Source organism: Falco punctatus, assembly GCF_963210335.1.
Source record: "Falco punctatus genome assembly, chromosome: 8".
Lineage (NCBI taxonomy): Eukaryota > Metazoa > Chordata > Aves > Falconiformes > Falconidae > Falco > Falco punctatus.
This window is the reverse complement of record NC_137588.1, coordinates 8,835,201-8,859,515: the sequence shown is the minus strand read 5'-3', so window position 1 is coordinate 8,859,515 and position 24,315 is coordinate 8,835,201. Positions and strand designations below refer to the sequence as shown.

Below are 24,315 nucleotides of genomic sequence, written 5' to 3'. Positions count from 1 at the left end.
CAAATTTGGATTCTTCTTGATCTCTTGTCGTTGATCACTTTGAAGTTAGTTTTCATCTATTAATGCAATTTCATATATCAGAAGATTAGTCTGTTTGAAATGTTATTTGGTGCATCTGAATGAAAAGCATGATGTAAATGCTAGCAAGTTGCAGGTATGTTGGATTCCCTAAGCAGACAAACAGTAACACAAAACAAAATTAAAACTGGAAAGTTTGGAAAACAGTACTCATTATCTGTATTTCTTCCTCAGCTCTTCTGGTTTAAGGTAATTAATTTCATTGAACTTACTGTAACTTCTCTGTTTCTCTATCATACCTGCTCTTTTTCATTATCATTTTTATATCAAAGGCATTTGAGTACTTAGCATGCTTAGCTCCTGCAGCGATTCTTCTTGCTCAGAAGGGATCAGGTCTTTTCCCTTGCCACTTCTCCAGAACCATCCCAAACTTCACAGAAACAGAGCAGCTGGCAGTGGCTGCCAGCCAGCACAGGCTCCTTTGCTTGCAGGTCAGCATCTTCAATGCAGATCACCACCTTTGCTTATTGAAACAACTGAGTAATGCGAACTATTGCCCTTCACTTGACACACTAGCTAACATCTGTGTTGGAAATGAATGAAGCATCTGCAGGAGGATTCTAATGAATAACATATTTTTTTTCCTTACATCCAAACTCCTTAGGCTTGGCATTTTTGTTTTTTATCTTCGGCTTTATGTAAAACTCAAGTACAGAGTGGCTTAGTTGTTTGAACTTAGGCTACAAAGGTACCGTGACCATTGCAGGGAATGCATCATTTAGCGCATTAACTTTTCTCGCATGAAGCATTTGGGTTGGTTCACCTCTTCGTAAATGGAGACTGATTGAACTGCAAGAAATTTTCTTCCAGCTTTGAGTTAATTGGGTTTGTGTGGCTAGAAGCAAAAGCTTTCCTGGGATGTTCTTCACTGGTTTTTCTACTTGCTAAATTTATTTGTTAGAAGTTAAATTTCTTGAAATAAATCTGTCTGAGATTTAGAAATATTATACACTGATCTATAGTGAATGTTAGCAAATTTGGGTGCAAAACAGTTTGTTTGGATAGTACTCAGCAAAATTGTCCAAGATTCTGTAAAAGACATTTCAATATAAAATATTTATATAAAATATAATAAATTTCATGGTCTACATATGCTGCATCTTGTCACTGTACATTTCAGAGGAGATATTTGCGGTAAAAAGCGCTAAGAATAGCTCTAAACAAGCATTTTGTTTTCCTGATAGATATGAATTATGTGAAATAGCTGTGGTTCTTTCATGGGTGATGTTCCTTGAGGAAATTGAAAACAGTTGAAATGGTTTTATTTTGCAAAGTAGTTAAAAGCATATGAGTAGTTCAGGTCAAATAACAGCTCTCTGTTACCCAAGTTTATATTCTGTTTCTATCTGAATGGTTGTTTCTTTATTGGATTGGGTCCAGGCAGTGCACTCAAAAGGTTTTTTTTAATGGCAAACTTCTTTTTCTAATGCCTTCCCCAAGGAATTTTTTAAAAATAATTTCATTTAATTCCTTAATGCATTGGTTTTAGTTCAGTTCTTTTTGTCAAACTTATCACCCTCTACAGCAACTTCCCATCACAGCCATAACCTTTCTTAAACTTTCCCAGTTTCCCAAACACATCCCTATGAAATTTTGTGTGCAGACAGTGCTAATGATATTTGAAGAATTCTGATCATTACTATTTTCATTTTTTAAGCTCAGATGCCTAAAGTTTTGTAATGGCTCAAGGTAGCTAGAAAATGAGCTTTAGAATAGAGAAATTATTTTGAAAACATTTACCTGAAGTTCATTTCAGGTGGTCTTTAAAAAAAAAAAAAGTATTTTGTTGTTATTAATGTGTTTGAGCTGGTGCTAGAGGAGCAATCGTGCATGAAGTCCATTGTGGTAGTTGCTCATGAGTTGAGGAGCAGTTTCTTGTCCTCACCCTGCCTGTTTTAACTGCAGGGGGACATGGTGGAGAGAAGTGATGGAGCATGAAAAAGTGACTTGTGTTGTCACACTACACAGTACAGAGAGAAAACCTCTATTTGCCGTTTTATGAAGGTGGCTTACTGGTTTTTCTTTGCACTGCTTGCCTGAAGCTTGAAGTCACAGAGAGGAGATGAGATGCACCTCTGAGTCAAGGTTTCCCCAGAGCTGGCAATACTCTTCCCCCACCACGGCCACTGGAAGAGTTGCCATGGGGAAGCAGTAGATCTAGCTAGACATCACGGCTCTTCTTTCTGTTTGATGTGGGAGGCTCTTCAGTCCCTCCTACCAGATTTTACTGAAGAGACTTCTGACTAAATTATCTTTTACGCTTCATTGCAGTGACCTTGACAGTTCTGTTGGGTGGAAATACTTTTAATTAAAGCAGACACTTTTGAGCTTGGCTAAAGAGGCAGTTGTGTCCTTTGGTAGCTCCTCTGTGCTGTGTTGCCCTTGTTGCTTTTTCACTAAGTAGCATTTCCTGCATACGTGGTCCAGGTGAAGCCTACTAGGTGTTGTGGAAGCATCTGGCTAGATACTCATGTTTAGAAGAAATGATTTACAATGACCCTGTGTCCGATCTGGAAATCGTCACTACAGCATGCATGCTTGCAAGTGGAAGACGCTTTTTTTTCCTATTTATATTTATATATAACTATTATTATAGTATTATTGGCACAACTGTTGCCCTATTGCCTCTCTTAGTACTGCACAGGCTTTTCCTACTTGTGGGACATGAGTGAGATTTAAAAGGTCAGTATGGTTTTGTGATCCTCCCTTTCCCCAGCTTTACAAGCTTACTATGCAGGTCAGAATACATTAGTCTATCTTCCAAGATGTATCTGTTACATCTTTGAATGCCAGGCTCTGTCCTGTAGTCCCTCACTGAAAACAGCCAACTGTTTTGCTTTGAAGTTTTACAAAATTATTTTAAAGGAATTATAAAATGAACATGTTCTTGTATTGTTTTCAGTTTGTTCCCTAAGTCCTGGCCAATAACATAATGATGTAACAAACTGAAAGCTGAAAATGTTTTAATAATAAACCTGTGCTTTAATCTGTTAAGCCAACTGAATGGAGAATGTAGACATCAAAACATATTTGACAGCCTCTTCAAAATATTGGGAAAGCATCTGTATCAGTTATTGGCAGGGCAGAAGGATCAGACTGGAGTTTGACACTTTGTAGTAGCTTGAAAGAGACAAGTCAGTCATAGTGTGTATCTAAATGTGCAAAGTGTGGGGTGCCCTCAGCTTCTCCTTCAATTAAAAATGGATTGAGACCATTCAGAGTTTTTCAGGATGGGTCTTTAGTTTTACATAGATATTGTAGTAGCTATTCCACAAAATAGCATTAGCTAACTGCCTTTCCTCCATTTCAGCGTGGCACATGAAAATGTATTTAACTATTCCTGCAAGACCCAGGGGTGTATTGAAGTGTGAATACAGATTATCTGCCATTCGTTCCTGTCTTCTGTATGCAAGAACAAAGGCTGATCGCAGTACGGAGAGAGATTGCAAGCTGTTAGTGACGTGCTGGGTTAACATACCCTAATGTAATCTTGAATAAATGAATGGAGATAAAAACAAAATGTAACTTTGCTGTTACTGGAAGGATACAATATAATATCCAGCTGCAACGTGATGTAGGTAGCATGGTATTTTGCTAATTGTGCAGGGAGTTATGAGATCTGGCACGTCACGTTACTGGCCTGTTTTCTACTGCATGCTTGTCAGTAACCTCAAATTCATGACTGACAGCTCTGTGCTGCTTGCTTGGATTTCTGCCTTTATCAGATTTATTTTGTAATTTATTAAGGCAGGGTAGTTTCCTGCTCTAAAATGACTCGAGGAGAGACAGATGCAGGCACACCTGTCACAGAAGTAATGTGGGAGAATTTTGGTATGAGCAAAGTCAAAAAACAGAGTCAAGAAGTGTCTTCCACCTTATGTAGAGTACCTGGTGGTGCTGGCTGTTTCTTGATTAAAGGCAGTGATTCTTTAGTTGCACTCTTCTGTATCCAGAGCATGAGCCTTTGCTAGTGCTTTTGGGTATAGTGTCTGATGGCTCACTTGACACAGCAGGAAGGGATAACATCTGAGAGCATCTTGTTTGTTTGTGTTCTTGGCTACGAAACCAAGTCTGCATACACACCAAGGAAGGATAGCACTCTGAATATTTGTTAGTCTGAAATTCCATTTGATGACCTGTTGAATGTGGTGTATGAAAGTGGTAGATCAGCAATAAACAATTTTTTCTGGACTTACTTTCCAGTCAGTGCTGACTTCAAAAATTACCTTGTTTAGCCTCACGTTCATTTTGGCAAAGTAAATGGAGAGAAGTGGGTTTCTTATAGCTGCCAAATGAAGTGTTGTCAGGGAATGGGTCCCTTCTATGGATTCCAGCCCTGTGTTGGCAGACTTAGGAGGAAACTATCTAAAACTTCAGCTTGTCATCACGTACTAACTACCTTGTCAGTAGTGTGAATATTCAGTAACAAAATCTGTAAACCCAGAATTATTTTTTTTTGGTGCCTAGAAAGAGCTTTATTTCAATAGTAAAACATATACTGTATAACCTGCAGATTTCTTTCCATGTTACATGTTTCACTACCCAGTGAAAGCTACAAATAAGTTACTACTTTTGAGCCCATGATCTTCTGTTGAGTGTATGGATTGACCATAGCCACCATCCTTATACTGGGTCATTTGGCCAGCCCTATCCATTGGAGTCAGCAGTTGTTGACATTGACATTAATTTCAGCAGATTTTGTACTGGTTTTACCAATGGAAAAAAATTAGACTTTCAATGAGTTTTGTAGGAACAATTTAACAGCTATTTTTATCCAGAGCCCTTTAATCAAGCATCCCACTGGATTTTCTTATCTGAGGCTATTGTAAGGATGCTGGTTATTACATGCTGCCTTCTCTGATTAGGTAGTACTCTCCACTATGTCATCTTATGACCAGGCACTCTATAATTTTGTGCTTAAATTACAGATACTTATCCTGGAATATTGGGCAGTTGTTTTTCTGTGTTTTGTTTGGCTGTGACAACAGAAGCAAACCTTAATGGTGCTGCTGACCAAAAGAACCCTGATGGGATACATGCTCACCAGCAGTGAAATCTACAGGGACAAGATACTGAACAATTGCTGTAGCTGTAGGTAGCTGCGTTTCTTGTGTTACTGCAGTGAAGTACTCATCTAATGGGGTATTAGCATATCACTCAACTAAAAATAAGCCCTTTATAACTTCCAAAGTGCTTGCAGTGCTTGTTGTAGAAAACAACAGCTGCTTTTGATTCTTTAGTATCATTGAGCATATGAACCTGTGAGCTGAAATCCTTCTTGAAAAATAAATAGGAATTACATTTAATAGGAGGAAGAGGCAGTAGACGAGGTTTGGACATATTTTGAATATTCTGTTTGTTTCGTATTGTCTGAAAGTTCACAGATGTCTGTCTGCAAAGCTTAAATAGGTAGATAACTCTGGAAGATCTAAACAACAAAGATGATCCTTTGGTTTCAGACTCTTATTTGCTTCATCAGGAATGAAAATTAATGTTTCACAACTGCAAATTTGTTTTTTTTCTCCATTGCCTGCAGTTAAGCCAGGCTTTTTACCTTGTCTTGAATTTTCTTACAATGATTTCTAGTAATTCTAGGTGATTTCATTTTGATATCTTTAATAATAAACTGAAGAAATGGATTTAAAGAAAAATAGGGATTTGTTTTGTTACTTTCAGTATCATGAAGCTGGTTGATACTGGTTTACAGTAGAATTTGTAGATATGTTTGACACTAGGATCTGATGTCTGTGAATTTAGTTTGATCATCTAGCATTGCAATTTTGATCAATTTCTTTGAGACGGGACTTAAATTTACACAAAATGTCAGAAACCTGAAGCAGATGAAGACACGTTATCATGACAAGAGGACGCAGTTACCTTCTCTCTGCCAAAGTATCAAGGGCCATAGATACTCAGGTATTCTCAGTTTACTTTAAGTCAATTTGAGTCAATTAACTCTAAGTTAAATTTGAGATCTAATGCCTAGCTCTTATTTTAGGGTGTTTCATCGGTGGAAACAAAGCACACCAATGAAGAGCTCATTGTGTTTTTTGCTACTTTGCTAGTGGGCACCTAGTGATGTAGAGAGGGAAATGATTCACCCCAGGTTGGACAATAAAGCAGTGGGGATCTGGACATTCATTTGGTTCCTCTTAGTCCTGGATTAATACCCTGGCATTTAAATTGCATTCTGTTTCTTATCTTTTCCTTAATTTTTACTTGAATGTGTCTCGGTCTTGCTGTAATGATCCTACACAGACAACTTTTCTCAGCTATTTTCTCTCTGCTCTGGCAAGTTCAGTTTGGAAGGGGTAAAGATAGACCACCTTGCTCTGCTCTGCTGCCCTTCTTGCTTCTAGGTGCTAAAGGTTCCCATTACACAGAAAAGCTAAAACGCACCAAGGCAGAAGCAACCAATTTTGCAATCTAAGCTTGACATTCTACTACTTTTATCTGCCTGCAAAATAAATCCTTTTTCTGATTTTTAGAACTGGGATTGGATTGTGATTTAAATCAGCATTGCATTGCACTGACTGCAGTCACAGCTGAGACTCTAGGGGTTTTCTTTCTTATGTCTTAAGCTTCAACCCTACAGCCAGCCCATATTTGTGATGAAACAGAGTAGAGAATGTTTGGCAAGGAAGTCAGTGCAAGTCTTAAGATGGAGTCTCTAACAGTAAGTAATTTTCGCGTCTGAATTGGCTCAGATAGCCATTCTTCCTTGAGGAGCCCTTCTTTGGCACTGTGTAACACTGACAAAAAGAGGATTCACCCAGATTTTTGAAACTGTTCTGCTTGTGCTGCTCAGAGGAGAGTTGCTCTTAATTGCTTGGCAGTGGCTTCACACAGTTCATTTATCCTTGTGATGAGTGGTTACTCATCCATAGTATAATTACTATATTCTACAGTCAGTCCCACCTGTAATTCATTGGCTGAAAGGAAATTCTCTCATGTGTGATTAAAATCTGTGGCTGTCTTTTTAAAAATAAAAATAAAGGCTGCCATCAGGAGGATAACTTCCTGAACAAAGCAGTATAGTACAGATATTTACTAAAATACATGAAAATTTTTTGCCTTGATCATTAGAAGCAATCAATTCAACATGATTAATGTAAATTATTGTAAGTGCGGAGAGATACAGAACTGCAGGGCACTTCAGCTTTAAAGTAATTTTTTTATTAAAGTTTCCTAGACTGTAAAACTGTAATTGGGTAGGAGAAGGGGGGGAACCCATCCATATGTTACAAGCTAAACAGTCTGGTCTTGAACATACTGGAATGTAAGATAATAGTAATTAGATGTAGAACAAAAGGGTTTCTGTGGAGCTCAGAGTAAAAGAATTACTGAGTTGACAAGCCCGACACATTCCTCCTCCGTTCCTCAAGACTAAAAATTATACTTTTAACAAAATGTTCCTATGTTTGGTGCATCACTGTAGTATGGATAGATGTGTCAACCTCAGTGCCGCTATCATATTTGACGGATTTCTGTTTTCTATACTTGCACTTCTCTGATAAAAATTGGATATTGTTTTGGAGTCTGTCAGTCTAATACTCTTCTAACAGCAGCAGAATAATTGGAAGAAATATAAAATTATAGATAATGATGAAGTTGATAAGGAGACACTAGAAAACTTTGCTAGGCAGCTGACAGGCTACATGAAAATAAGCTTGTGTTTTTAATGTAACTGCAAGTTAAAGGTCTTAATTTGTTCTTTCTTGCACCCAGCATAACAAAATGATTCTGAATCACTGTAGGAGGTGTGTTTGTTCTTTAACTGTAGATTTTCCAGCACTTCATCCTTGAGGCCTTTTCAGAAGGTATTTCACAGAATTGTGAAGTCACTGAGGTTGGTGGGGACCTCTGGAGACTGTCTAGCTGAGCCCCTGTGATCAGCTGGAGCAGGTTGCCCAGAACAATGTGATTTTGAGTATCTCCAGGGACAGAGACTTTGCACTCTCTCTGGGCAATGTGTTCCTGTGTTCCACCACCCTTACAGTAAAAAAACCCTCTTTCTAATGTTTAACAAGAAGTTTCCTGTATTTCACTTTGTTGCCATTGCCTCTCACCTTGTCACTATGCACCACTGAGTAGAGTCTGGCTATCCTCTTTGCAGTCTCCTATCAGGTATTTGTACCCATTACGGTCCCCCTAAGCCTTCTCTTCTCCAAACTGAACAGTCCTGGTCAGTCTCTCCTCGTATGACAGATGCCTCCCAATCCTGGGGAGCCTGGAGCTGGGCACAGCACTCGAAATGTGTTCTTATCAGGCCTGAGTAGAGTGGAAAGATCACTTCCCTTGACCTGCTGCCAGTGCTCTTCATAGTACAGCCCAGAATGCCAGTGGTTTTCTTTGGTGGTTCATAGTCAGCTTGGTGACCACCAGAACCCCAAGGTCCTTCTCTGCAAAGCTGCTTGCCAGCCTGCGGCATGTACTGCTGGGTGGCATTATTCATGGGCAAGGCTCTGCATTTCCGAACGGTGTTGAACTTCAGAGGTTCTGCTCTGTCTGGTATTCCAGCCTGTCGAGGTCCTTTTGGATGGCAGCGCAGCCTTCTTGTGTATGAGCTATTCCTCCCAGTTTTGTATCATCAGCAAACTGGTCCTCTGTCCAGGTCATTAATGAAGAGGTTAAACAGTATTGGCCCCAAAGGCAATCCCTTGAATTTTCCACTAAGACTTTGTACCGCTGATGCCAGCTGCCTCAGCCCGGCAGTTCTGCTGGTTCAGTCCACATCACTGTCCATTTATCTAGTCCATACTTAATCAGTTTGTCTTGGAGCTTCACTGAAGTGAACCGTTAGCAAGTGCTTTGCTTTTTAGTCTTTTTTTTTTGTAAAGGCATAAGGCTTACGCAGTGATGCCATCCATCTGTCCCCTTCTCTCATCCCAGCCTCCCCCTCAGTCCCCGTAGCTTTTAAACACACATCAATTCCCATCAGATTTGACAGAGCAGCAGAGTCTTTACATCCAGTTCCCATAACTGTCACAAAAACTGTCAGCAGCAGCAAAGAGAGGATGGTCTGAAGTGATCTACTAGGGAAGTCTGCCATGCAAGCTTAGCCAGGACCCACTCTGGGTGGGCTGCTGTTGGGCCGGTGTGGGCATGTGCAGCTCAGAGCAGAGCATGTGATTTGCCTTTCCCTGGGCTGGTGATGAGGAGACCTGGGTGCAGCCCATCAGGGCTGCAGGAGGGTGAAGGAGCTGCAGTTCTTGCTGGAAGAGAAGAGTGGTAAAGATTACCAAGGAAAAGCTGTATTGGTGGGGGGAGAAGGAGAGCAGTAATGGTAGTCCGCAGTTCTGTAAGCAGTCAGGTTTTGCTGTCTTTGCTTGCTAAATGTGTCTTTTAAAGCCCTTTCTTGATTGTGCTAGATATTCCCTAGCTGTATGGGTAAAAATGTCTGGGCTGCAAATAGTCTCTTCCGCACTAAGTGAGCCTTTATTCTGGTAAAGAGAGCTTACCCGCAAGCTATTCAGACACCACGGGGAGTTCCATTACTTCATACTGTTCATGAGATCTGCATATTTTTACTTACATTCCTCTTTTTTCCTCTTCCATATTTAGCCGTATTTGAAGTAATTAGTAATCAGACTATTATATACATTAATTTTTAGGGGATTTTTACAGAACTCTCACTTTTTTCATTTTAGGAACTACTGGCTCTTACTCCAGCAATAGAGAGATATATGCTATTAAAATTGCTTAAGAAGTAATTGAAGTCAAGGCTTTGAAGCTACTGCTTCTTCATCTTGGCATTATTAATTCTCAAGGTTTACGGAAAGGGTAGCATTGTAAAACCTATTCTAAAATTGTATACTGTATCATACTAACTGCTCTGCTTGCATGCATTCCGCTCTCCTTTTCATAATGTCTCAACAGCTCTTACCATTTTTAGATGTTTTCAATTCATCTGTAAACTGGATTTCTCCTTCTCTACTTTCACTCTTCCACGTGATTTTAGGATTAATCTGATGTGAAGTTTGTGAGGTCACAGTCTTCCTTGGCAAGAAATTGTAGTGAAAAACAAAGTTCCTAACAGTTTGCGATGGTATCCAGGACTATGGCAGAAAAGAGTTCGAGGCGCTACAGCTACTTCTATACCCACAGAAACAGTAAGAAGGTATTGTTTTATAACTCACTATTGTAGGAACTGTTTTGCCAAAGGTGGTGATTGCTACAGTACTTCAGGAATCCCTTGGTCTTTGCTGGGTTTCCTGTTGCTTCATCTGCAGTTGAGGTGTGCCAGGAGATTTTCAGACAGCTCTCTACACAGTTCTTTCTATGGGAGGATCCAATTAATCTTTGCAAAAGAAATGTATAAAGACGTAGGTAAGCAAGCTCTAACTTGACCTCCTTTACTACCTTTCTCTCTTCTTGGTGTCTGTTTATTTTACCGGGGATTTCAGCTGGTTGTCCCAGAGTTTGTAACACTGATCCATCATACCTAAAAGTATGAGTGATTGCTTTGGGGGGTCATCATTGCAAATGGTCTCTCTAAGACTCACAGCATTCCAGACTGGTGTGCCAACCTCATCTTTTCAGTGCTACGTTTTGTACTGCGAACACGCAGCAGCTTTCTCCGTCCAGAATGGCCATCTCCATTCCTCTAGCCTATTCCGTGTGTGTTTTCTCCCATTACTTTTCCAGAGAGACTCAGGAAGAACTACCAGGATGGATCTGGGCCTCCAGGAACTCATCAGGCTTTTGATATATGATCTGGGTCCAAGAATTTATCATGCAAATTAATTTATTTTCATCTTCAACTTGTTCAGTGCTGGGTTTTGTCAACAACTCTGTTGATGCAATTAGCTTTTAGCTCAGGGAAGGACAGACAACATAAGGCAGTACTCGTCAAGAGGGGTATCATTAATGCTGACAAGGAGAAGCATGCCCAGGTCTTGCTCTCATTATGTTTACTGCAGGCTGGCTTTGTCAGGCCCTCATTTTTTATATTGTTTGCATTGTAGAATATTTGAGTCAGTGTGTTGCTTGAATTAGTGTAGTCTCATCCTTGCGGTGCTGTTTTACTTACTCATGTTTGAGCTTCTCTTGGACTGGGATCTGTCTTTGTTGTCTAGTATAAAGTTTTCCACTTAACATCATTCCCTGGTTTAAATTGATAGCCCTGCACCAACCCTTGACATCTTGAATTCTGTCTTCCTAATAGGAAGTAGCTAGTTCTGAACATTTTCAAGAACACTGCTTTTTATTTCTAACAGTACAAAACTGATGTGATGATAGTATGAGGGTTTTTTTAACCTTCTTCAAGTAAAATAAGAAACTTGCATTTATTCGTGGATACTGAATCAAGTATCTATCTCCTGATTTCTTCTAAAAGGGGTTACAAAACACTGAAGAATTGTTCTAATTAAATGCACTCACAAAGTGTATCTGAAGAATTGAAGTCTATATTCACCCTTGGCCAGACAAACCCATCATCTCTTGTGTAAGCAAACTTTTTTCCCCGTATCTGTAATGAATCCCAAAGTACTTGTAACTGATCCAGAACTTGTAGCTTCGCTTTCCTGACGTATGCTGCCACTGCTTAGACGTCAGCTGCTCCACGCACCAGTTTGATTTCATGTGGGTGATGGGGATGCGCGTGTGTTGCTGTGGCACCTGAAGACATCAGCAGGGCAGTAACAGGCGGTCAGTGTGTACATCAAAGCTAGAGCCCCAGCATCTTCATTGTTCTGAAACTCTCTTCAAGCTGTTTGTTTCAGACCACATTTCTTCAGCCAGTACAAGTGCTTGTGGACACCACATTTAGCGTTTAGGAGTCAGTAAGCAGCAAGAAGGAGCTTCTCAAGGGAAGAACTTGCTGTGCTGCCTTAGAGGCTAACCTTAGCTTTTCAAGCTTTTACCACACTGGAAAAGAATTTAGCCCCAAAAGGCTTTCAAACTTGATGTGGTTTTTTTGGAAGCTGTTTAATTTTTGTTGTGGGGTTTTTATTACTCTTTGATAACAGCTTAACTGTCTTACTAAGAACAACAGTACCATCCCAGTCCAAAAACATCTTTTCATAACAATTCTCCTTGTGAGTCATTGCATTTATTTATCTCCATGTTTATTGCAGTAAATCCTTCACTTCCTCTGCACACCCAACCACCCTGTTTGGTGTTTGTTGTTCTCACCGAAATTGTGGCAATCACGGTAGAATACCTATTTGTTTTTCTGCAATATTCCTGCATTTGGAGAACTGCACTGGGGTTTTTCTTGGATTGCCTCATTTTATGTTCCGTGTCCATGTTACAGCCTTTGAAGCCTTTTCCCAGTGAGCATAAACTACATTAAACAGCATGTGCCAGTGAGCAACAGCACAGCTGCTAATTGTGCTAACAGATGTAAATAGGAAAAACATTACTTTTCTAATGCAAAAAGTATTTATAGAAACCATTATCCATCTTTCATAACACTTTGATTATGGACGGAACCTCTTTCAGGTTCAGCAAAGTTGATTAAGCTTTTGCAGATGGTTTGACTTGCTGAGGTAGTGGAAGAAATGCAGATGTTTTAAAGCTTTTATGTGCTTTAGGCAAGTAAGTGGCTTAAAAGGAAGGCTTTTGCTTTGCGTTCTTTAGAAAAGTGCATGGCTTTAAAATGGGAACATACAAGAGGAGGGTTGTTAAATGCAAACAAGGAGTCTGAACTCTTTGAGCTGTGTGCCTCACCTGCCTGGTCAGGCTTGTTTGAACATTGTTTGACTTGAGTAGAGTATGACTTGCAAAAATCCTCTCACTGGGCCCACAAAGCTCCCGTTTCCTTTGCATTTGTAATTTATCTATTAAGATGTCAGATCCTGAGGACATATCCTCTCTTGAGTGGAAGTGTGTTTGCAGCAGAGAGGAGGTTAACATCAGTGTAATTGGGAAGATTCAGGTAATTTCCTGAAAGGGCTCTCTGTATAACCCTTTCCGAAAACTGTATTGAGGAGATGGCCAGAGTGCCTGGTGCCAGACTCGTATTGACCCCAGCAGCATTGGAGGAGCAGGGAGATGGGTGCCTGATACCAGGCACTGAGTGACCGAGCAATCTCCGTGCTCCCTGGTTTGAGTCCCAGGAGGTTTTCTTTGTGTTCGGCAACCTAGGTGAAATCATAAATGGTAGTAAGCAAATTGGTCATAGTCAGGGCAAATCCTGAGTCACTTGGCACTGGAGCTGTATGACCAGAGGGCTCACAAAAATCTCCACTACCTGTCTCCAGCCAAGTTGCTCTGTAAGCCAAAGGGCAGATTTGGCAAGAGTGTCAGGACCTGCATCATGTTTGATCCAGGGAATGGTTTTCTTTGGGAAGCTGCTTTGCCCTCAGGCTGGCTCGATTCCCTTGCCTTTGCGCAAACTGGATTTAGGTGTAGTTATCTCTGGCTACCCCGGCAGCGTTCACACCCTGCCTCCTAATCCATAGCCCTTTCCTCTTCCAGTAACTTCAGAGAGTGCTTTTTTTCCTTTATCTTTGCTGCACTGGCAAGCAACAGAAAGTTTGCGGAATCATAAGGAAATGGTTCCTACTTAGGATCTGAGAATCTCAAACAAATAATGGTGCTGCTTCATGGTCAGCATATTAATGCTTCACTATATCTTTGCAACACATCTTCAGCTTCTCCCCAGAGCAGTGTCCTGGCGGGCAAGTCACTACTTTTCACATTGGTTCTGTAATCTGTAAATAAAATATATTTACAGATATTTTTCAGAAAAAAGGTCCAAAACTTAGCATTTCTCTTCTTCCCCACAATGTTGGGTTTTTTTCCCACAGTAACAGTAAAAACAGCAGTGGCATTTTTCAGGTTTCGTTGTTGTTGGTTTTTCTTTCCCTGCAGTAAAAATTCCACTATTTTCCCCCCTTAGGACTTAGCTACCAAGGAGATCTACTAAAGCATTTTCTCATCATTTTGCAAAATCAGAATTGCTTGATGTCTACAAATAGTGTTTAAAATCTGAAGTAGAGAACATGGGCCATGAAAACTGATGCAGTTTCAAGTGCACCAGCTAGGCATGGGAGCCTGTGGGAGATACCTATGTATAGGTTTTTCACCCCCCACTCTTATTTTTCTTCATAGAAGTAAGATTTAATTACAGAGCTTGGAAAATTCTTCAGATGGTATAGAGGCTGAGCTAAATAAAACAATGACAGGGAAATGATAGCAAGTCAGGAACATGAATTGGAAAACCAGCTCATACTTGAGGTTTTTGTATTACTCAAAGGTTTCATTCAGCTCCTTTTTAAATGGGAGTGGATATGTGGGGGTTGATGGGTGTGCGAATACTCATTATTTCCTGCAAGATGGAAAAGAAAGAAAAGGTCGCTTTAAATATTCATTGAGTTAATGGGTAAATTACCTGGTTATTTTATCTTTCCCAAGCTTTGGCTGGAGCTTAGTAATGTCATGTTCCTGGTGCTTAGAAGACCCCTTTACTAAATCGTTCAAATAAAACCACAAGTAAGCTCCTGACAGAAATTGTTTGGAATTTAACCTTGATGTTAAACTCTGGATTAAAATAGTGTTCTGTAAAAATAGTGTTTTATTATTATTATTTCATTGCTTGCTTTAACACAAAGGAGGGAAGGGCAGGAACAATTAAGTATTTTTGTGATCTTTTTTCATCTCCATTTGAATTTTAAAGAATTGTAAATCTAAACAATGTGAAGGTGGATCAGAAAGAGTTTGTCACAGTATCTGGGTGGTTGTAGTCATGATCAAAGGACAGATGCAGTATGCTGTGCATTTACCTGCAGCGACTGGCCAGTTCAGCCTTCAACCAACACAGTCCGCGAAGAAGAGTATAGTCTCTGGTCTCTAATGTACTTCAGGGCAGAAAATTAGGTCAATATTGTGAATAGGAAGAAGAAAAATTTTGCCAAATACTGCAGTGCATGAAGTGGTACTAGTAGTGGATATATTAAGGATAATGAGCTAAATCTTCTTTGGTTTGGGTTTTTAAATTGTGTAATTCTTATGTAAAAGAAGATCCCTGAGATAGCTTCCATTACAGAGTTTCCAAACTTCTTTGCTAGTTGCCACAGAGAAGTGTTACGTTTGCCTTGGGTAACAGGGCAGATCTTTCATTTTCAAATTAGAAGCTTAATAATCCTCAAACAGTTAATCAGGACAACTCAGTGCAGTATGAATTGAAAAAATAGTCTCCTCTCTTAGAGGTGTCAAATCAGGTCAAACCCCAGTTTTCAGAAAGGTACCTAGTTCTTCAGTGCATGCTTCAATATGATTTTGCAAGCTGTAAACTGTAATTATCTTCTGGGTTTTTGGCGTGGCTGTTTTTGTTTCCGTAATTGTCTATATATCCTCTCCCAAGTGCTCCTCAAAGATACATGATTTGTGATAAATTATCACTCTGGCCAGGTGCTGAGGTTGTTTATGCCTTCAGTGTTAAGTATCTTGTAGTAACAATTTACAGTCTGCTGTATGTTTTTTTTAATCTTACTTTGGTGTGGCATGTTTTTAAGATGGGCAGCTCATCAGTTGTGACTTAAGTGATTTTTTTTTTTTAATATTACATCAGTCAGTGTTTTATTTTTTAATCTAAAGCTAATTAGATAAGGATTTGCATTTTAATGTTTTCGTCATGCAAATCATTGCACATACAGTACAAATCAAAATGGTGAAACCAGTAAGTTGTTTGAAATTGATGTCTTTGGCCAGAATTCTTACCAAATACACACACACATATACAGATATATAGGCATGTTTATTTACCTAAAGGTTATTTGTTGAGCTTCTTTGTTTATATACAAAGGAGCAGTTTGATGGGATGTATGTTTTAACTTACTGGTCTGTGCTGTAACCCAGTTTTCAGCTAATGATATTGTGAAATACATCATGGCTTATATTCCATACTCTTCATCCACTGATGAATGTTGAATTTCCTTTCGATTGATAGTCTCCATCTGATTTTCATCAAATGAAGTGGTGATTTGGCCAGCATTACTCATGCAGCAAATACTTCCCACAGGGCCACTCACGTATCGCTCTTCTCTCCTTCTCGCTTCCCCACAGCTCAGGGCAAAGCTGCTTTGAGTCTGCTCCAAAATTGTGTAAACTCTCCCGGTTTAGATGGTTTTTCCTCATGCATGGGTTTGAGAACTGAGCACTTTCAGACCTGAATTTCCACCAGGGTCTTGCTTATCCAGGGTGAGGACTGGGATAGGACAGGGACCTGCCCAGTGCCTGGGAGCTATAGGGTGTGGCATGTGGGGCAGGGCAGTGAGGCCCTAGGCCCCTGCAGAGCTGCATCTGGGCTCATCTGTACCTCACGGTGTCCAGCTGGAGCTGGGAAAGGACCTGCTGTGCTCTAAGTATGCTTAGTGTTATGATTTTTTTTGTTTTGTTTACATTTTTCTTAGTTTCCTGTTCCCAGCTGATCATCCTATACCTTTTCTTCTTTTTCTTTAAAAGGTGTGGGGAAGGCATTTATTGAATTGTATAATCTGACACTTGTACTGTCCGTCCTGTTACTGTGCTGTGTGATGAGATGGCCATCATGCTACGGGGATACTGGCATTGTCTGAGCTTCCATTTACCGTACTGCCCGTGAGGCCAGTGCCTGATTTGGGTCCCTGAAACACGTGACACTTGCACAGAGGAGCTCTGCCTCCTGGCTGAGCACTACACACACACCTCTCCGCCCTAAACAAGGCGAGATGGCAGGCACTGCTCCCAAATAGAAACCCAAGCCTCACTCCTCCCCACCACCCAGCACATCTCCAGAGAACCCAAGGGCAGTTCTGTTCGCCTCTTACTCCATATATCTTTTGTCTTGAAATTTGTAAAGGAAATACTGTACAGTGAGGTTGATGGAGGGCAAATGATGGTAGTTTAAAATTAGATTTCTACTTTGTAAAGCTGTTCCAGATGGTATTTTCAGCACTCACTGATGGCCTGTCAGGACTTAACGGCTGGGTGAGTCATTTCTGATGAAGTTTCATGTGCTACAGCATCAGTGCTTCTGTAGTAAAATGTCACAGTAACAGTCAGCCCTCGCCCCCTTCATCAGTCTTTGGTCTGACAACTCTAATGACATGGGAAGCTACTTCACTGTAGAGGCACGGCCAAGCTAGCAGTGGGACGTGATCCAGGTCCAGAGGGATGTGGCAGGAGCCCCACAGGGCAAAGCAGCCACTGCCATCCTCTAGATGAGTGTTCTGGCAGGAGCGTAAATGGTCGTTGATGTGGGGGATTTCCAGCAGCAAACCTGACTCTGCCCTCTCAGCATCAAGACCACAGGATGCAGTATGCTGTTTCTCATCAGTGTCTGTCTTGACATCAAAGGATGACCGGGGCTCAGGGCAATAATGCAGACTTGGGGTTCGGCGCAGTTCCTTGGAGACTCCTGCAGAAAGAATCAGACAAATAAGCTCCATGTAGGTCAGTAGGCTTTGGTTTTTTAGTAAGAGTAGGTGTTTTGCACAACCTGCCTTCTAGCCCATCTTCCTGTGCTTAGGAGCTGTCCTTGAAGGGAAGTTAAGAGATGGTGAAATGCACTGCTTCGTGTTGCAGAGAGTATCAGGGCAGGTACATACTGCATGGCAATGGGTGCTTGCACACGCAGCATCCGTGTGTCAGGTGAACGACATGTCTCTAGCTCCACTCCCTGTGATATGAGTTCCTTTTCTTTCCCTTAGCATTCCTAGCAGGATTTTGTATGCTTCTCTTTATAATGCAGCATACGTGCTGCTCTGATTATTTTTTTTGCTTCTGATTATTCAGTACTGCACATAAACAGATGTGCATGTAGAAAAGTGCCCCCTGTTAATCAGGAACTGTTAAGCCATATGGCATGTGAAGATGGAGTATTACAGCTATGGGATGAGAACCTCCTGTTCAGCAACGAGGTTCACATGCAGCGAGTACTGTGTTAATATATTCCTGACAATGCTGTCGGTTCCTTCATCTGGCAAGTCAGCCTAAGTGACAGCATGGATTTCTGGAGCCTTCCTTCTTTGCTGAGGTCCTGCTTCTGTTAAGTCACTGCTGAAAGCCCATCTTCCCATTTGAAAACCTCGTAAAGGTGGGTGAAAAAGCAGAGGATGCTCTGAGCTGTCTGTACTGCGCTGCTTTTAGACATTGTAGATACAGTGGAGACACAGTTTGGCCCTGATATTTGTTAGCCTTGCGTCCAGTTTCTTTTAGTGACCTGCCTCTTGGAGAAACACAAGAGTAGGAGGTAACATACAATCAAGCCCTCAGTTAATTCGTTCAGTTTCCCCACATTGGAGATTGCAACTACGAGTGTTAGTGGCCCTGGATGGGGAGGAAAGGGATTTCTGCAGCCCTTGCAAGGCTGGTCTCCACAGCTGTGCTCCTGCTGCCTGATGCTGAGGTGTCAAGCATATTACAGTGATTTCCTGTAATGGATGCTCATAGTTTATGCTCTCTGCTGTTACTTTCTCCAAAACACAGATCTGTACCTCTCTTTTCAAGAGCCTTTAGTGGTGGGTGTTTTTTCCCTAAAGTGCATTTATGTTTTTGTTTCCACAGCTATGATATTTTTGGACTTAAATTGTATTTTAAACTTCTTTTGAGATTCAGAGCACTTTGCTTATAGTTCATGGACATCTCTGTGATGCTCAACAAAATCTCAGACTGTTTCTGGTGGGTCGTAGTTCTTCTTTGATCCTTCGATTAGGGACTTCAACCATGAGATAAGCTTTATCCTTTTGCTGGTAGAAAAACTGACCAGCCCAAAACCAAGCCATTGTAAAGGGAGATGATCAGGAAGTGTTTGAAGCATGGTGTTTGGGCCAAAGAAATACCAATGCATTCCAAGGCTAGCTATAGCAAAAAAGCTGTATTACTGCTTTTTTCTGGTGTGATGTGATATCTAGCAAAAGTTGTTGTGGTAGTGTATAGCTAAATGCTGATCAAGAAATGGGGGGAAGTCCAAATGTTTGGTTTTTTAAAAGGGATCAGAGAGCCCATGTAGGCAAGATAGAAATAGGCAAATCTAGCTGGGGGGACAGACTTTTTGGATTTGACTATTTCTGTTTCAATTTTAAATATCTTACAATGTATTTCAGATTTCAGAATAGGTTACTGCATGCCCCTGCAAGGGAAGACAGCTCTCCCACCAGTTTTAAAACAAACATCACAGTTAAAAATGACTACTTGGCTCTTCAGAACTTCTTAGCAGCATTAGTGCAAAGTCATGGTGAGTATTGCAGTGCTCACCTTTTATCTACTGTTAACAAAATATTAAAAAAAGAATTGATATTGAAGTCCTTGAACAATCAACAGTCATTTACAGGGAGCATTAAACTCAGCAACTGCTGAGCTGCCTGTAAACTTCATTTTATTTAGTTCTTTGCTGAGTGGGCTGTACCAGAACACTCAGTGTGCATTCAAAAGGCATCATTTTATGTAGTGGCAAACCTGGAGCTGACAAGTTATGTTGTTTAAAGCAGGACCATGCAGTAATCCCTCAGGTCATGGCCACAAGACTTTGTGCTGTTCCTAGTAAAAGCAGAGACTTGGCTTGGAGGACAGAGGATTTCAGTGCTTCTGTGGCCCCTGCTCTCCAGGCAGCTCCCGTGCACCAGGACACTGTTCAAAATCTCTTCATCTGTTGTGCGCATTGTTTTATGTTTTTTATTTTTTAACAGATGTGAATACATAAATTTCCCAGGTTGTCCTGCTTTATATTCTAGCAGCATACAAAACTGGGAGCTGGAAATAAAGCAAAATGTACTTTGCTGTAAAACGCCCACTTGAATCTGGAGCACAGGTCACTTTTTGTGTTGGTGTTGAACATATTTAATAATAGGCTGTAAGCGCGTGAGCCAAGGCTTAGACTCAGAATAATGTTACAGGAATGTAGCATCTATCTGACATACCAGTTTGGTAAGGATCAAATGAGGAAAGTATGTCTGATTTTCCTTCACTTAGCATCTCCATGCTTTATAAACTACCAGAAATGTGTACTTTTCCATAGATTCAGAGGTTATTTAACAGCCCCTGGGTTTTCTGTGGAGGGCTACAGGTTCCCTCCGAACCACTGTAAAATGAGTGACTTGAATGATGAGTTTTTAATTCTCTAGGCTATATATATATTATATATAATATATAACTAAAAAAAAGCCGTGACTGATTATGCACTTTATTATGTGCTAGCTGTGATATCATGCAGTTCCCAGGGGTAGGCCAGAACGAGTACCTGGGACAGAGCTGCCTTAGGGTGCACAGCTTTTGTAACAGTTCCTGCCATAGCCCTGCCTCTTTTATCTGGTAAGGACACCTTCCCTTCCTTCTGTAAAGTCATAGCCAGATCTTTGTGCCACTAGCTAGGACGTGGTCTCCCAGCACCAGTGACCTGTCAGACGCAGTCTGTTTGTACCTACGTTGATAGCTGGTGATAGAAAACTCTTTGTTCGGTTCAGTCCCCAGAGGAGATACCCAGTGGAGCGTGGATATCTGCTTGCAAGGACTCAAGCGGTTGCCTCGGTTCTCATACACCACATTGGAAATGTATATTGGGTCTTGGGGAGAGCAATGGACCTTTCACCTGATGGCATTTTGACCTACCGGTGCTAATGTGGGAATACACCACCACTGTCGTCCTATGTGAGTCCCTCTCTGACATGCTTGGGGTAATTCTGACTGTGCTTTCCTCTAGGAGGACTTTCGGAATAAAGTTGAAGATTACATTAAGCGCTATGCAAGATGATGAAGGGAGATGGATAGCAGGACCATGGCTTCCACACTAGAGTTGTCCTTAACTTCAACAACAACAAAACCAGCCCGGATTGTACTAGTCCTGTGTCCATGTTGTACTGAAGAAGAAAACTAACTTCATAACTTGTCCATGTTAAAAGGAGAGCTCAGCATAAATACAGCAAGAAATCGTGTATGTTGGTTGAAAAAGTTGTTTGCTTACTTTTAAACATGTTTACTCTTCTGAACTGTACTGTATATCCTGTTGATGAGATATGCTTGAGAAGTTAAAAGAAATCACTATTGAAATTGTAATTACACTTTTTTTTAACTCTTGACTAGTTTGGAGGGGGAAGGAAAAAAAGAACAAACAGAAAAGGTGGCGTGTTTTTTGAACACTTCAAGTTGGCAATAAAATGGTCTCCTGTGAACCAAATCACAATACTGTTGCCTTTGATGAGCAGAAACAATACAAGCTTTTTCCAAGAGTAATTCAAATAAGGCTTAGAGCTTGCCAGAATGCAAGTGCTAAATGAAGCTCTACTGCTGGTATTGAAATTCTTGATGATATTTAATGTAAGTATGTTTTTGTCACATGTTTGGGATTTTTACATTGTTATTTTCAGCTCCTGTTTGGGCTACAGTATTTTTTTTTTTGTTTCTATTTGTTGTGTGAAGTAGCTAAAAGAAATACAGGCTAATCCATAACTTAAGTAAATGTGTAGTATTAGTGAAATTATATATATATAAAATATATATTATATATTTCTGTGAAAATTTAATGAAAGGGAGATTTTTTTTAAAAGAAATCTGCCTTTGGCTTTTTGATCTGGATGTGGTGAGGGAGCATTAAACACTGTTCCATCTGATGAAAGTAAATTCAAGCACCATTACCTGGAGAACACCTAACTGTGGTCTTCAAACTTCTGCACTGAAAGTGAATGAACTAATAACGCACTGCACCCTCTTTTAAACACTTATCCCAGCCTGGCTCTTTTGGTAATTTGAAAGGATATGATGCTTTAATTGCCTTTTCTGTAAGTAGCTGTATATCAAACACGTAGTATCTGCAAGCAGAGATCCTTCAGAAGAGAGTAGCGTGTACCTCAGGAATCACTTCAGAGTAAATGCTGTGAGAATTCTGCTGCCTGTCGTGTGCCAGAGCTCCCCGCTGCTCACCCACTGACCCAAGCGATGGCCAGGGTTGCTGAGCCACAGCATTGGTGTAGCCTCAGAGATCGAAATGCATTTCGCTTGTGGGATCACACAGAGGAGGTGCAATGGAATGGATTCAACCTTTTATAAATAGGTAAACCATAGAAATAAACGTTTGTGTGGTTTCATACAGAGCAAGTGTATGTGTAACGCTGGGGATTGACTGTGGTTTTTTATCCCTCCCTGAATGATTACACTTTGTTCTTTCCTACTGTTCCTCTGCAGACACTGAAGGAAATAATCAGTGTGGCAGAGCTGGGTTGCAGATGTTAAGCACGTGTGGCAGCCTTGCTTGCCAAGTTTTCCCTGTGCCTTTTCTTTTTCAGCTTCACAGACTCCTGTAGATGTTACTGGAGGTCTAGGAAAGCAGGGGAATGAAATGCAGGGATTGGCATGCAGGAGGAGAGACTTATCGTAAGCTTCATCTCTGGGTAATATTGCCACTGCATTTATTTAAAATGAAGCATTAATCAGCATATTATTTTAAGCAGGCAACTGCAGTGAGAGGCCTTTGCTGTCAAAATAATAATGTCAGGGAAGGTAAGGAATAAAACGCTCACAAAACCAGAACGGTTGGAAAACACATTCATTTGCTTACTGATTCAGAAGGATTCCCTTGTTTTCAAGCTGAAAACACTGAACCGGTTTGCTGTAATGAAGATGAGTGCTCCTTGCTGTAGCGGCACCCTGGTACTGTTACCACCTTCAGCAAAAGGGATAAAAGTCCCTGTTTCCTTGGCTGTCACCCATGCATGGCTCCCCAGTCTTCTCTGGAAGTCATTGCAGATGCACCCAAGGCAGAGCAAATGCAGGGTGCTCCTATGGACAGCCAGGAAGAGCTGTGTCAGGGTGTGCAGCGGGTTTGGAGTACTGGCAGCCTGTGTGAGCACAGAGCTAGAGATGCAGTCATCAAAGCCAGTCCCCACCTCCCAGTACAGTCCTGCTGTATAATCCTTTCACCATGTTTTTTGCTTACCTAGAGGAGATGTATTAAAATTTGGATATTATTAAATACTGTACAAGAAGACCTGAGCATCGGTTTCTTCCCATCCAGAATATATGGTGTAAAAAATGTTACACCTCATCTTAGAAGAGCCCATCAGCTCACAGTCCAGGAAAATAAGTGGAATAACTTTTTTCCTGAACATGAGGAGCTGGGTTTTTTTTATATACACACACATATATATATATGTGTGTGTATATATATTTATATGTTTATATATATTTGTGTAGATGTAACTAATGTATACTCCTTCTACACGTCCTCAATTTCCACCTGTCACTGAAGCACTAAGCTAGGGTGCTGCCAAGGGCACAGTTCACCGCATGTGGCCAAAATAACTCCTACAGAAATCTGAAGGGGAACTTGTCTCCATCCTGCACCCCGATGGACCCCCTGCAATGGCAAAAGGAAATTATCCCATAAGTCCCCAAAGTGTCACCTTCCCTTGTGGCCTGTCAGTGGGTGGAGGCTCATAAGCAAATAGTTCTTGTACAGGAATTGGCTTCTCTAACTCCCCTGCAGCTTTTGCTGCTTTTTTTCTTTTTTCTTTTTTTTTTTTTAAATTATTTTTGTCTTAGGTAGGTAAACCACCTTCCAGAAAGCCTCTTCAGCTCTTCCTGGCTGCAGGGATCATGTTCTCCAGAGCCCTGAGTGCTCCCCATCAAATAGTGCCGATTGTTTCTTCATTGTTCAACTGCCCCTGAAAAAAAGCCCCAAATAACAAATGGCAAAGAAAATAAAATGCTGCAGCATCCCAGAAGAGGAACAGGAGTTGGGACTAGGTAGGCCAGGTTGAGTGAGGCAGATGGCTGGGCATCCCACTGCCTGGCACCTGCAATTTGGAATTTTTGGGAAGTGTGAGGGCCAGGGGGAATGGTGGCTGGGTCTCCCCAGGGGAGCCCATCCTCAGCTAGCAAGGCTGAAGGGGGTCTGGAGCTGCTGGGGATGGCAGAGACCAGTGGCAAGGTTGGGGTGCTATATCCCACCCCCCACCTCCCCACCCCCAAATCCCAGATGTTGCCCAGTCTCCCACCAAGGGAGCTGACCCCACTCCTGGCCCCCGCTGAAGGGACAGACCCCTGACCTGCCCACCCACACCCAGGGAAACTCCCTAGAGACCCTACTGTCTCAGAGGAGACCCCACTCCATCATTCCTCACCGCCCCCTCCCCACCCTATCCATGGGACCTCCAGTGCTGCCCCAAAGGGTGCCTGTGGGGTGGGGCGCAGGTCTCAAACATCACAGAAGCTCCTTTGGGGCACCAAGGGGGTGTCCAGATGGCCTCTTGATCCACTCAGACCAGAGCCCAGCCTTCACGGAGGGGGCGAGCGCTGAGGATTTGCACCAGAGAAAGGGCA

At 41.3% G+C, this 24,315-nt stretch overlaps 1 protein-coding gene across 10 annotated transcripts in view; it reads left to right on the top strand.

Annotated features, from left to right (window-relative positions):
* The window catches only part of UBE2F (ubiquitin conjugating enzyme E2 F (putative)), a 92,087-nt gene extending 69,999 nt beyond the window's left edge, over window positions 1-22,088 (top strand). For 2 of the 10 annotated variants that reach the window (XR_013930086.1, XR_013930087.1), the window contains 2 exons: window positions 19,110-19,240; window positions 20,702-22,088. Coding sequence is in view for 8 of the 10 variants with exons in the window: in XM_080399876.1 (XP_080256002.1) it covers window positions 20,466-20,594 (129 nt within the window). In the remaining 2 variants the exon portion in view is untranslated. Of the gene's footprint in view, window positions 1-6,076; window positions 6,185-19,109; window positions 19,241-20,465; window positions 20,680-20,701 lie in introns of those variants that run through there. The other 8 variants (XM_080399880.1, XM_080399878.1, XM_080399881.1 and 5 more) reach the window with 6 other exon arrangements.
* The last annotated feature ends 2,227 nt before the right edge of the window (window positions 22,089-24,315 follow it).